At 39.2% G+C, this 15380-nt stretch overlaps 1 protein-coding gene across 1 annotated transcript in view; it reads right to left on the reverse strand.

Moving 5' to 3' along the window:
* Positions 1-15380, reverse strand: part of ALMS1 (ALMS1 centrosome and basal body associated protein) — a 161781-nt gene that overhangs the window by 142593 nt on the left and 3808 nt on the right. Inside the window, exons 2-3 of the mRNA XM_058428814.1 lie at positions 6749-12568; positions 5530-5663 (exon numbers count right to left, since the gene is read on the reverse strand). Of these exons, the coding sequence (XP_058284797.1) occupies positions 5530-5663; positions 6749-12568 (5954 nt within the window). The remainder of the gene's footprint in view (positions 1-5529; positions 5664-6748; positions 12569-15380) is intronic.

Genomic DNA, 15380 nt, shown 5'->3' on the forward strand with positions numbered 1-15380 from the left:
GGACAACTCTTCACTGTGTGGAACTGTCTTGTACATTATAGAAATAGTAACATACCTGACACCTATCTACTGCATTCCAGAAACAATCCCCAATTACAGTGATGACCCAAGAAAAATCACATAATTTTCCAAAATATCTCTTTGGGAGGCATTTACTACCCCTGTCAAGAACCACTGCCTTCCACAATCTAGTCTTCTCCCTTTCACTCTCACTCTCCAAACACACTGGCCTCCTCCCTTTCCTTTAACACTCCCTTTCCTTTCACACACTCTACCTCAGCAACTGTGTGCATGCTATTTCTGTCTGGAATGCTCTTGTCACTGATAACTGCCTTACTTTCTCACCTTACTCAGATATTTAATTCAATACCTCTTTCTCAGGTTCTGCGTTGACCATTCTGCTTTGTCTCCCTGGCTCTTATTCCACCATCTGACATTTATTTTACTTGTTTGGTTGTTATTCATATACTCTTCCTTAATGTAAGCTCATGATGAAGAAATGTTTGTCTATTTTGTTCAGTGGTGTGTCCTCAGCCTATAGATGAGTGATGGTGCATATCAGGCATTCAATATGTATTTTTGGAATGAATGAATAAATGTCCAACAGTAGGGTAGTGAATAAATTCTTAAGTTCATACAATGGGATATTATATACCTGTAAAATTAGGCTTTTAGAGAAGTTTTAAAGGGAAATCCTAATATATTTAAGTTAAAAAAATGAAAGGTCCAAAATTGTACACAGTGTGGCCAATATGGGTTCCCTAAGAACAAGGCATATCTAGACAAACACTATTTTGCAACTACTCGGTTAATAGACTGAAGAAAGTCAATCATAAGATGGTGAAATACAAGATGGTTGAATGACAGTATAGTGAAGTACTCAACAGAGGTGTGAGAGTAATCTTATTCAAAAGTTTTAGACTTTAGACTTTTTTTTTTTTTTTTTTTTTTTTTTTGAGACAGAGTCTCCCTCTGTCGCCTAGGCTGGAGTACACTGGCACAATCTTCGGCTCACTACAATCTCCACTTCCTAGGTTCAAGCGATTCTCCTGCCTCAGCTTCCCGAGTAGCTAGGATTACAGGCATGCACCATGACACCCAGGTAATTTTTGTATTTTTAGTAGAGACGGGGTTTCACCATGTTGGCCAGGCTGATCTCGAACTCCTGACCTCAAGTGATCCACCCACCTTGGCTTCCCAAAGTGCTAGGATTACAGGCATGAGCCACCGCACCCAGCCAAAAGTTTTAGACTTTTTATCCATAGCCCTTAGTAAACATTTTTATTGCTAATTTGGATAAAAATGCTTATCAAATACACAAATGGCATAAAGCTGAAAGGGATATTTTAATAAAATAAATGACCAAATTTAGATTAAAAATCATTCCAATAGGCTTGAACACTGATATAAAAGCAATAAAAAGAAATACAGGAGAGTTAAAAAGTATTATATAGGGCGAGGCGTAATGGCTCACGCCTGTAATCCCAGCATTTTGGGAGGCCGAGGCGGGCGGATCACTTGAGGTCAGGTGTTCAAGACCAGCCTGGCCAACATAGTGAAATCCCATCTCTACTAAAAATACAAAAATCAGCTGGACGTGGTGTCATGTGCCACTCACGCAGCTGTAATCCCAGCTACCCAGGAGGCTGAGGCAGGAGAATCACTTGAACCTGGGATGTGGAAGTTGCAGTGAGCCAAGATCATGCCACTGCAGTCCAGCCTGGGCAATAAAGTGAGACTCTGTCTCAAAAATAAGAGGATTTTTTAAAAAGTATTATATAGATACAAGAAATGAGAATAGGAATCTTTTTTTTTAATCAAATTTTTTTATTATTATTATTATACTTTAGGTTTTAGGGTACATGTGCACAATGTGCAGGTTTGTTACATATGTATCCATGTGCCATGTTGATTTCCTGTACCCATTAACTCGTCATTTAGCATTAGGTATATCTCCTAATGCTGTCCCTCCCCCCGCCCCCAACCCCACAACAGTCCCCGGAGTGTGATGTTCCCCTTCCTGTGTCCATGAATTCTCATTGTTCAATTCCCACCTATGAGTGAGAACATGCAGTGTTTGGTTTTTTGTCCTTGCGATAGTTTACTGAGAATGATGTTTTCCAGTTTCATCCATGTCCCTACAAAGGACATGAACTCATCATTTTTTATGGCTGCATAGTATTCCATCATGCATACGTGCCACATTTTCTTAATCCAGTCTATCTTTGTTGGACATTTGGGTTGGTTCCAACTCTTTGCTATTGTGAATAGTGCTGCAATAAACATACGTGTGCATGTGTCTTTATAGCAGCATGATTTATGGTCCTTTGGGTATATACCCAGTAATGGGATGGCTGGGTCAAATGGTATTTCATGAGTGAACTCCCATTCACAATTGCTTCAAAGAGAATAAAATACCTAGGAATCCAACTTACAAGGGATGTGAAGGACCTCTTCAGGGAGAACTACAAACCACTGCTCAATGAAATAAAAGAGGATACAAACAAATGGAAGAACATTCCATGCTCATGGGTTGGAAGAATCAATATCATGAAAATGGCCATACTGCCCAAGGTAATTTATAGATTCAATGCCATCCCCATCAAGCTACCAATGACTTTCTTCACAGAATTGGAAAAAACTACTTTAAAGTTCATATGGAACCAAAAAAGAGCCCACATCGCCAAGTCAATCCTAAGCCAAAAGAACAAAGCTGGAGGCATCACGCTACCTGACTTCAAACTATACTACAAGACTACAGTAACCAAAACAGCATGGTACTGGTACCACAACAGAGACATAGATCAATGGAACAGAACAGAGCCCTCAGAAATGATGCCACATATCTACAACTATCTGATCTTTGACAAACCTGACAAAAACAAGAAATGGGGAAAGGATTCCCTCTTTAATAAATGGTGCTGGGAAAACTGGCTAGCCATATGTAGAAAGCTGAAACTGGATCCCTTCCTTACACCTTATACAAAAATTAATTCAAGATGGATTAAAGACTTAAATGTTAGACCTAAAACCATCAAAATCCTACAAGAAAACCTAGGCAATACCATTCAGGACATAGGCGTGGGCAAGGACTTCATGTCTAAAACACCAAAAGCAATGGCAACAACAGCCAAAATTGACAAATGGGATCTCATTAAACTAAAGAGCTTCTGCACAGCAAAAGAAACTACCATCAGAGTGAACAGGCAACCTACAGAATGGGAGAAAATTTTTGCAACCTACTCATCTGACAAAGGGCTAATATCCAGAATCTACAATGAACTCAAACAAATTTACAAGAAAAAAACAAACAACCCCATCAAAAAGTGGGCAAAGGACATGAACAGACACTTCTCAAAAGAAGACATTTATGCAGCCAAAAAACACATGAAGAAATGCTCATCATCACTGGCCATCAGAGAAATGCAAATCAAAACCACAGTGAGATACCATCTCACACCAGTTAGAATGGCCATCATTAAAAAATCAGGAAACAACAGGTGCTGGAGAGGATGTGGAGAAATAGGAACACTTTTACACTGTTGGTGGGACTGTAAACTAGTTCAACCATTGTGGAAGTCAGTGTGGCAATTCCTCAGGGATCTAGAACTAGAGAATAGGAATCTTGGCAGCAGTTCATGGTTTTTGTTTGGTTTGGTTTTGCTTTTTTCCTACAACTTTAAGTTTTGAAAGCAGTACATGGTTTTTTTTTTAATGCCCAATTATGCTGTGACCATTAAAGATCTCACAGTACATTGACAGAAAGAGAATTACTGAATATATTTCATGCTGGTCAGATCAGAAGTGAAATTGTGTTTCATCTAATTCAGGACACCTTATTTTAAGAAAAACACAGACAAACTAGAGTCTACCCAAAGGAAGGCAACTTGCTTGCTGAGGGATCTGGAAATATGAACGCAATAAAATAATTTTTAAAAATAGGGAAACACAGATCACTGAGAAAACTATATACTTTTAAACAAATGATGCTAGGATAGTGCTCACTTTGGCAGCATATATACAAATGGTGCTAAGACAACCAATTGCCCATTTTATTATTCTTATTATTTTGTCAATTTTGTTTTTCACAAGCATATACGTAAAACCTAAAATCCAATCTAATTTGTACTTTTCAAACACTTTTCCAAAATTGAGATAATCCAAATAAACTGTATCACTGGAGAATAGTTTTCTAAGAAACTTTGTATGAATCAGGCCATGAAATCTGTGTATGATAGCTATATCAATTCTTTCAGGATTAATAATAGTAATAATAGCTGCCAGTTATTGAGTACTAACTAGACATCACACATTCTACTAAGCATTTTATAGGCATTATCTCACATAATCCACACCAAAACCCTCTAAGATAGGCATTATTATACCCTATTACTGTGCAAAATAGCAGACAAAATGCCTTATCCACAGGAGAATGAATAAATTATCATGTAATCACACACTGGAATACTGTACAGTAATAAGGAACAAATGAAAACTATGCATATCTACATAGAAGCAGCTCAAAACCCTAAGACTGTGTGAAACACTCAGTTCTCAAAAGAATATGTATCATATTGATTCCATCTATAGAGTTCAAAACCATACTGAAGAGAAGGAAAATCATTATATATCAAAATAAGAAATAAAAAAGATATGACTGGGAAAGGAGAAACAAAGAACTTCAACAGTATTTGGTAATGTTCTATTTCTCAAGCTCGATAGTCAATATATGGGAATTATTTTTACTTGCTGCTATTCTTTACATAAATGATTCATATATACTCTTTTCTACATATGAAATAGTTAATAGAAGGAAAATATGTACTATTAAAATGAAAGTCATTTATACATAAGCTATTATAGCTGTGTACTCAAGTATTTAAAATAAACATTTGAAAATAGCTGGACTTCATCTGGATTTCAAGATAACACTTTCAAGAGAAAATAAGGGTGACATTTAGTCTTCTCTGTTCTAAAAAAAATTGATAAAACAAGCAAATCGGTTCTTATTTTTCTAAGAAGATAAATTTTTCAAAATATCAACTTGGAATCAATAAAAACTTAACATATCTAGACTGTAAGAATCTAATACTTACATCTTAACTTTTGAAAAATTAAGATGCCTGCCTACGCACAGTGGCTCATGCTTGTAATCCCAACATTTTGGGAGGCCAAGGCAAGAGGATCGCTTGAGTCCAAGCGTTCAAGACCAGCCTGGGCAACGTAGAGACTCTGTCTTTGCCAAAATTTTTAAAATTAGCCGAGCAGGGTGACACATGTGGTCCCAGCTACCTGAGAGGCTGAGGTGGGGGGATTCCTTGAGTCTAAGAGTTCAAGGCTGCAGTGAGCTGTGATTGCACTGCTGCACTTCAGCCTGGGCAATGGAGCGAGACTCTGTCTCAAAAACAAAACCAAAAAAGGCTTTAGCCAAATATTATCAGCAACTCAACTGATGCCCAAGTAAGAGATCCTAATTCCATCACCCATTCTTTCATATTTACTTTTTTCATTTCCAGATTTCTTTTATACCTTGGACAAGTCAGTTGTTCTTCCATGACCAAACAACTCTGCCTTGATCTCTTCTACTTTCCTCCTGTCATCTTCATTTAATTCTGAAATGGAGTATCCACAATCATGTGCTAAATTGAACTTCAGATTCCAGGCTGGAGAGAAAGCATACGCTTGAGATAATACAATGCGAAAGTGATAATTTGTCAACAATTCCAAGAACACAGAAGATCATCAATATATGTAATTTAATACCCACTGCAATGCTTAGTATGTCTTCTTCTCAATTATGACAACGTATTAGATCCTTTCACTGCAAAGTCTGATTTTTCTTAGGCCATGCTCTACAGATAATTCTACAAAAAAGCCACTTTGAATCTGGTATTCAATCATATTTATCTTAATCCTCCTTCTAATCATGAGTCCCTTTGCCTCTCCCTTTAGTTCCTGCTACAATTACTCATAATTCCATGACAGCTGATATTTAAAAGTAATAAATACAACTTGGAGGGTTTTTTGTAGAATAAAAATGTGCAAGGAACAGCGTAGGAAGTTAACCTCAAGGGATGATTTCTAGGTAGGCCTAAATTGCTTTTAAATTGCCTCCCAAAATACATTCCCCATATTGTCTTATAGATTTTTGTTTTTAATGGAATTAATTCTATTAGAAATTAATGAGATTTGTAAATATTCTCTTTTAAACCTCTAACCCAAGTTTTAGTATAAAATACATTGATTTTTTTTTCAAATGTCTGAGATCAACACCAAGAGTTTTATTAGAAAAGGGAAAGAGAAAATATATGCAGTTTTAGGACAAAAAGCAATTTAGAGCACAGCAAATTTAGGCTCTTTCTGCCTTCAGAATAAGGATACTATAATGTGAGGATTAGAGAAACATGATAGCTTTAGGTGCTCAGGAGCCCAAGCGACCTCTTTACTCTCTGTCATACATCAGAATCTACTTCTCCTAAGAACAAGAACCTAAACTCAGGCTGGTACTATTAATACTGTAACTTAACTACATTATTGGTTAAATAGGCTTTTTATGGATTGTTAGAAGAAATATAGTCATTCTAACAATTCTATTGGAAAATACATTTAGAACTCCAAATATCTAACTTCATTTTTTTCTTGATCTTGTTTGTATTTTTCATTGGCTAAGCTTCCCCAAATCATAAATATCTAACTTTAAACACATTATTAAACTATAACGTTTATAAGCCTGAACCTTTCTTCTTACCGTGTGCTCGTACCTGCCTTTCCTCTTCCTCTGCATTTCTGAGTATTTCTTTAGCATGATTCAGTGAGGATTCACATTGCAGAAGGTTTTTCACATGCGCAGCCAGTGAATCTACACTGCTACCACCACCATCCTCACTCTCTGACACACCCTCTTCCTCTCTGCTATCAGTTATACTTGTCTTGGGTGAAACATATGGAAAGAAGTTTAGAAGAACATCGGAAACTGATTCCAAAGACTCTGGTAAATTACTGTCCCACGAGCAGGAACCATTTCCATCACTGGCATCACTACTTGAATCACTTTTTATGACAGTCATCATAGGGATAATAATTTTATTCCCAATGGTTCCACTACACCCTTCAGGTTCAGACCTCATTACAGATTTGGCTGCTTGATATTGCCTAAGAGTTTCTTCTAATGCCATACTGACTTTGCTCTCTGCTTCCTGTAGAGGACTTCTAACTGTAGTTGAACTAATAAACTCCCAATTTTCAATGCCTCTCCGGCATTTCAAATTCGTCTGTGTGCCAATATCCTTCTGTATGCACCTGCTGCTTGGGCTTTCCTCTGTGAATGGCTGTCTCTGAAGCAAATCACCATTAGATACATCCGTGGAAGAGGGTTCTTTGAAGCAAAACACCTTCTTAGATTGTATAAATGAAATATCACTAATATCTCTGAAAGGGGCAAGGGGAGCAGGAAAATTGCATCGTTTCAGTGCTGTATTTTCTGCCTCCATCAAAAGTGTCCGAATTTCTTTAAGAGTTTTAGAACTATTTTCTGCATCCTGGATTTCTTCAGAGCCAACATCCCTAAAACCTGCAGATTCTGGTTTATTTATTACAACTCTGTCATCAGCCTGAGAATTTAAAAGCACATTATTTGAGCTAACACTGGAGTCAGAAGAATTCAAATTATCTATTAGCCTTTGGACATGTTCTGAAACAAGCTTGTGATTCTCACCATGTGAGTAAGTACCAGAGGGAACTGTTTGTAATCCAGTAATTTGATCAGCTTGCCCAAGAGCACCTGAGATCTTTAGAGCATCTTCAGTTAGACGTCTATCTGGCAAATCCTTTTGATAGAAAATATCTAGTTTCTCTCGATGTGAAAAGGAACTAGGAAGAGCTGTTGGTAATACTGTTTTCTGGCCAGCTGGTCCAGGAATTGTTGAAACCTTCAGCACATCTTCAGTTACAAGTCTACCTGGCAATTCCTGTGGACTGAAAATATTCGATTTCTCTCTGTGAAAATAAGAACTAGAGAGAGGTATCGGTTTTCCAGTATTCACATCAGCTAGTTCAGGGACAGCTGAAATCTTTAGAATACCTTTACTTTGATCTCTATCTGGCAACTGCTGTTGAAATAAAATATCGGGCTTTACTGTTGGAGAATAGGAACTATGAAAAGCTGTCTGGGATGGAGTCTTCTGGTCATTTGGTCCAATCACAGTTGAAATCTTGGGCTTCTCTATTTGGGAGTAGGAACTAAGGGTAGCTGCCGGGAACTCAGTTTTCTGATCATCTGGCATATGCACAGTTGAAATCTTGAGTTTCTCTTTATGTGAATGTGAGTAGGAACTAGACAGTTCTATTGGTATCCCAGTCTTCTGCTCTGCTGTTATAGAAACAGGTGAAACTTTCAGAGCCTCTTCTGTGAGATGACTGTCTGGCAACTCCTGTTGAGAGATAACACTGGGCTTCTCTCTATGTGAGTAGTAACTTAAAGGTACTGTTGGTATCTCAGTCTTCTGGTCACCTTGTCCAGGAACAACAAAAACATTTAAAGCTTCTTCAGTAACATCTGGCAACTCCTGCTGATGAAAAATACTGGGCTTCTCTCTGTTTGAGTAGGAACTAGAGGATGCTATTTGTATCCCAGTCTTCTGATCAGCAGGCCCAGGAACCCCTACTGCTTTCAAAGTTACTTCAGTAAGATCTGGCAACTCCTGCTGATAAGAAATGACAGACTGCTCTCTCTGTGGGTAGGAATTAGAGGACAGGATGTTTATTCCAGTCTTCTGGTCAGCTGGTCCAGGAACTCTTAAAATTTTCAAATCTGCTTCAGTAAAATGCGGCAACTCTTGCTGGTAGGAAATAATGGGCTTCTCTCTGTGTGAGTAGGAAGTAGAGGTTACTGTTGATACCCCAGTCTTCTGGTCAGCTGGTCCAGGAACATTTGAAACTTTCAGAGCCTTTTCAGTTAGATGACTATCTGGCAACTCTTGCTGGTAAGAAATATTAGGCTTCTCTGTATGTGAATAGAAAGAGGAAGTTATAGTAGATAACCCAGTCGTCTGGTCAGCTGGTCGAGGAACAGCTGAAACTTTCAGAGCTTCTTTAGTTAGCTGACTGTCTGGCAGGGCCTGTTGGTAGAAGACAATGGGCTTCTCTCTATATGAGTATAAACTAGAGGATACTGATAGTGTCTCAGTCTTCTGGGCATCTGGTCCAGGAACAGGTGGAACTTTCAGAGCTTCTTCAGGTAAATGACTGTCTGATAGGGTCTGTTGGTAGAAAATGACAGGCTTCCCCCTATTTGAGTAAGTAGTAGAATGTACCGGTATTGTCTCAGTCTTCTGGTCAGCTGGTCCAGGAGCAGCTGAAACTTTCACAACCTCTTTATTTAGAGGACTGTCTAGCAGAGCCTGCTGATAGAAAGTAATGGGCTTCTCTCCAAGTGCATTGGAGCCTAAAGGTCCTGTTGGTATGTCAGTCTTTTTTTCAGTAGGTTCAGAAACAATGGAAACTTTCAGAGCCTCTTCAGGTAGATGACCATCTGGAAAGGCCTGTTTGTAGATTACAATGGGCTTCTCTCCAAATGAGCTGGAAGGAGAGGTTACAGTTGGTGTGCCAATCGTCTGGTCAACTGGTCCAGGAGCAACTGAAACTTCCAAAGCCTCTTCAGGTAGATGACTATGTGGCAAGACCTGTCGGTAGAAAACACCAGGCTTCTCTGTGTGTGAGTAGAAAGTAGAGGGTAAAGTTGGTATCCCAGTCTTCCCGTCAGCTAGCCCAGGAACCGCTGAAACGTTCTTAGCCTCTTCAGTTAGATGACTACCTGGCAACGACTGTTGGTAGAAAACGCTAGGCTTCTCTCTATGTTGTGAGTAGGAAGTTGAGGTTACAGTTGGTGTGCCAGTTGTCTGGTCAACAGGTTCAGAAGCAACTGAAATTTTCAGAGCCTCTTCGGTTGGATGACTATGTGGCAAGACCTGTCGGTAGAAAACACCAGGCTTCTCTGTGTGTGAGTAGAAAGTAGAGGGTAAGGTTGGTATCACAGTCTTCTGGTCAGCTGGTCCAGGAACCGCTGAAACGTTCTTAGCCTCTTCAGTTAGATGACTACTTGGCAACGACTGTTGGTAGAAAATGCTGGGCTTCTCTCTATATTGTGAGTAGGAAGTAGAGGTTACCGTTGGTGTGCCAGTTGTCTGGTCAACTGGTTCAGAGGCAACTGAAATTTTCAGAGCCTCTTCAGTTGGATGATTATCTGGCAAGACCTGTTGGTAGAAAATACCAGGCTTCTCTGTGTGTGAGTAAGAAGCAGAGGTTGGAGTTGGCGTCCCAGTCTTCTGGTCAGCTGGTCCAAGAGCAGCTGAAACTTTCTGTGCCTCTTCAGGTATATGACTACCTGGCAAGGTCTGTTGATAGAAAATACCAGGTTTCTCTCTTTGTGGGTAGAAGGTAGAAAGTACTCTTGGTATCCAAGTCTTCTGGTCACCTGGTCCAGTAACAGCTGAAACTTTCTGAGCCTCTTGAGGTATATGAGTACCTGGCAAGGCCTGCTGGTGGAAAATGCTGGGCTTTTCTCTATGTTGTGAGTAGGAAGTTGAGGTTACAGTTGGTGTGCCAGTCTTCTGGTCTGCTGGTCCAGGAGCTACTGAAATTTTCAGAGCCTCTTTAGGCAGATGACTCTCTGGCAAGGTCTGTTGGTAGGAAATACCAGGCTTCTCTCTTTGTGAGTAGAAAGTATAGGGTACTGCTGGTGTGTCAGTCATCTGGTCAGCTGGTCCAGGGAAGGCTGAAACTTTCAGACTCTCTTCAGGTAGATGACTGTCTGATAACACCTGTGGGTACAAAACACTTGGCTTCTCCCTCTGTGTGTAAGAACTAGACCATACTGCTGGTATCTCAGTCTTCTCGTCAGCTGGTCCAGGGCCAGTTGAAACTTTCAGAGCATTTTCAGTTGGATGACTATCTGGCAACTCCTGTTGATAGAAAATACTGGGCTTCTCTCTATGTGAGGAGGAACCTGAAGGTACTGTTGGTGTTGGGACAGTCTTCTGGTCAGTCAGTCCAGGAATAGCAGACATTTTCAGAGATTCTCTAGGTAGATCACTGTCTGGCAACTCTTGCTGGTAGAAAACACTAGATTTCTCGCTATGTGAGTGAGAATTAGAGGACACTGTTGGTGTCCCAGTCTTCTGGGCGGCCAATACAGAAACAGCTGAAATCTTCAGAGCTTCCTCAGGTAAAAGAAAGTCTGGCAGGGTCTGCTGGGAAAAAATAATGGGCTTCTCTCTGTGTGAGTAGAAACTAGATGGTGCTGAGGGTATCCCAGTCTTCTGATCACCTGGTCTAGGAACAACTGATACTTTCAGAGCCTCTTCAGTTAGATGACTATTGGGTAAGGTCTGCTGATAGAAAGCACTGGGCTTTTCTCCAAGTGAAGAGGACGCAGAGGAAGTAGAGGTTACAGTTGGTGTCCCAGTCTTCCCGTCAGCTGGTCCAGAAACAGCTGAAATTTTCAGAGCCTCTTCGGGTAGACGGCTGTCCAGCAAGGCCTGTTGGTAGAAAATAAGGAGCTTCTCTCTGTGTGAGTATTCACTAGAGGGTACTGTTGGTAGGCCAGTCTTCTGGTCAGCTGGTCCAGCAACAGCTGAAACTTTCAGACCCTCTTCAGGTAGACGACTGTCTGCTAATTCCTGTGGGTACAAAATACTAGGCTTTTCTCTTTGTGAGTAAGAACTAGACTGTACTGCTGGTATCTCAGTCTTCTGGTGAGCTGGTCCAGGAGTGGCTGAAACTTTAAGAGTCTCTTCAGTTTGATGACTGTCTGGGAACTCTTGTTGGTAAAAAATACCAGGCTTCTCTCTCTGTGAGTGGGGAGTAGAGAGTACTGTTGCTGCCCCAGTCTTCTGGTCGGCTGGTCCAGACACATCTGAAACTTTCAGAGCCTGATCAGTTAGATGACCATCTGGCAAGGTCTGTCGATAGAAAAAGAGGAGGTCCTCTCCATGTGAGTGGGATGTAGAGGATACTGTAGGTATTCCCGTCTTCTGCTCCACTGGGCCAGGAGCAGCTGAAACTTTCAAAGGCTCTTCAGTTAAGTTACTCTCTGGTAACTCTTGTTGGTAAAAAGTACCAGGCTTCTCTCTATGTGAGTAGGAAGCAGAGGTTAGAGTTGATATGCCAGTTGTCTGGTCAGCTGGTCCAGGAGCAGCTGAAACTTTCAAAGCCTCTTCAGTTAGATGACTGTCTGGCAAGCCCTGCTGGTAGAAAATACTGGGCTTCCCCCTATGTGACTGGGAACTAGAGAGTACTGTTGGTGTTGCAGTCTTCTGGTCAGCTGGTTCAGGAATAGCTGTGACTTTCAGAGTCTCTTCAGTTACATGAGTATCTGCTAATGTCTTTTGGTTGAGAGTATCAGTGTGTTGACCAGTAGTAGTTTCTAGAGGAGAACTTACAGCCAACTGAGACAGGTCCTCAAGGGACAAGGATAAATGAGATCCAATGTCTGAATGATCAGGAGTGGTAGTGATGCCTGACTTCAGGTTGGATTGAGTAACTTTAGCTATGCCTCCTTTAGAAGTGTCTCCTAAAGAAAAAGAGATGTGTTAATAGTATATAAAATTTTCTATTTTAAAATTCTATGTGCTGAAAAAAAGCAAGCTTTGAGCCTTTAAAAACCTTCTAGAAATGAATCCTAAGGAAACAGCCATGAAAGGAGACAAATATTTGCACACAAAGATATTAATTAGAAAACTAAAGTAAAAATATTTTAAATCTTCAACAAAAGAATAATGGTTATAAACAACAGTATATCCAGTGAATGAAATATTATATGGATCTTAAAACTTGGATTTTTAAGAGAATTTTCAATGAGATGGGATAATACTATTGGGTCTAGGATTTGATTTCACCCTACTTACACTCTGTTATTGTGTCTTGTAGGCTGGCAGAAGACATAAGGTCTTCAGTCAGAGACAAAAGACTTTATGATCCCTGGTACAGCAAAGGCTCATCAGCTTATTTTCACGGGTTCCTCTTGCCCCCAAGTCCCACAGGGGCAGTACAATATGGCATAGAGGGATGCTATGCGTGCAGTGAGTTTGAAGGACTCTCCCAACAAATGCACCCTGTATAATATATATATATTTAAGTACATAAAACTGAAAAAGACTCTAAAGGTTACTCTGAAGAGTTTGAACTTAATTCCGTATGGCATGGCAAGTTGTTTACAGTTTTAAAGTTTTCAAGATGAGTGAGAAGGGAATGTAAAAATCTAGGTTGCACAATCCAACAAACATTTCTATAGAAATGTTCTATATCTGCACTAATACAATAATTCTAAATGAAAGCAGTTTTAAACAGCAGTGTAAAGTAAGTGCAACAGAAATGACAGGATTTGACAAGCTGTCCATTCATTCATTGTTCATTCAAAATACATGAATGCTTACTATGTGCCAGGCACTGTTCTACATACAGCAATAAACAAACAGACAATAATCCCTACCTCACAGAGCTTATTTGTATTCTAGCAGGAGGAGGCTGACAATAAATTGGTAAAACATATGACGTGTCAGATGGTGTTAAGATGATTGATATATAGAGCAAGAATTATCTATTCTTTACGTATAGGGAAACCGAGTTGCAAAGATGACCATGTAACAGTGCTTCTCAATGTTGGGATCTTGTTAACTTGCAGATTCTGACTCAGTAGGTCTGGGTGGGACCTGAAATTCTGCATTTCTAACAAGCTCCTTAGGGATGCCCAATGTTATTGGTCCTCAGACCACATTTTAAGTGCAAAGATACATAGTTTTTCTAGAATTGTAGGTGGGTAAGTGACAAAAACTGGTAGTTTAACCCTTGAACTCTAAATCCAAATTCTGAGCTCTTTCCACTACAACTGACTGGCTTTCTATGGCCACTGACGAGCTTCAAAGGAGCTGAATATAGAATGAAATGGGTTGAGGAGTGAATTTTAAAGTAAAGAACTAGAAGTATCAAGTATTAACTCTTCAAGAAAAGTAAAAAATTTAAAAATGTAACATGCATTGTAACCTGAGAAGGAATATGGATTACAAAATTTTGTGAGGTTCTTGCCTGCTGGGTCTAAAGAAAATAAGAAAAGTTTTTGTGAGGAAACAAAACAGGCTCAAGAAGCTAATAAACCAAAACAGATTAACAAAACAAAACCTTGTTTTTCTAAATGATTTCCTGATTTCTCAAAGTTTTTATATCTCTTTGGCCATTGTAAATTATTAGTGACACCATGAATGGGGACAAATGAGATAAATAGCTAAGGAGTTAAGATGTACAGCCCAGGTCCTTGAAAGATCCAGATTACATAAGATAAGGTCTTCTTAACCTCAGAGGTAAAGAAAAGATTAGTAAAGAAAACTGGAAGAATGACTATAGGTTAAGCTCTTAAAAGTGCAGGAGGAGATGCATGATGTTAAAGAAGAATTCTTGTCAGTTCTATATAAAGTTAAGGACATATATGTCAAACTGTCAGAAGAATGGTGATCACAAATCCATTAATTATGATTTATAAAATATGTCTATGTACGTAAGGAGTTCACGATGAAAAATGGTATGTTTTTAGAGTGCTTATTATTCTCTCAGCCCTGGGAAAGAAGAATACACTAAGTGTGAGTGTTACAATATTACTACATAATGATCAAATCTTTGGAGATTCATTTTCAGAACTAGGGGTGAGTGGAAGAGGTAAGTTTCGACCAAGAAGAGGAAGATGGCTGCCAGAAAAAGACTATACTATAACTAAGTTGTATACTGGTAGGAACTGTATGCCTCTTAGAGATGACATTAAGACTAACAACCTGGGTATAATTTACTCAAGAACTCTTCTCCATACTAAGGTGCTTAGTAACACAGAAGGCTTCCTTAGGTGACGAAGACAGCACGGTTTTATTTCCCCAAGTATATTCTGACATAAGAAGAATAAGCAAGCCCTTTATTTCTCACAGACAAAATGAGGTACAATTCTATACTTCCATTTTACATATGACTAGGAGCCTCTTAATAGTAATCGTTCCAAGTCAATTATTATGGGTTTTAATACTAGCACACACAAATAAATTACTATAGCTCTAATTTTGAGCCCTCTAATCAGTCACTAATAAGTCTGTAACGGGGCTGGGAAGGTAGTGGGGAAGATGGTTAATGGGTACAAAAATGTAGTTAGAATGAATAAGCTCTAGAATATGATATAGTACAATACGGTGACTACAGTCAACAATTATTTATAATGCATTTTAAATTAAAAGAGTATAACTGGCATTTTCACAACATAAAGAAATAATGAATGCTTGAGGTGACAGATACTCCATTTACCTTGATGTGATTATTACACATCGTATGTTTGTGTCAAAATATCTCATGTA

Source organism: Hylobates moloch, unplaced genomic scaffold (assembly GCF_009828535.3).
Source record: "Hylobates moloch isolate HMO894 unplaced genomic scaffold, HMol_V3 SCAFFOLD_15, whole genome shotgun sequence".
NCBI lineage: Eukaryota > Metazoa > Chordata > Mammalia > Primates > Hylobatidae > Hylobates > Hylobates moloch.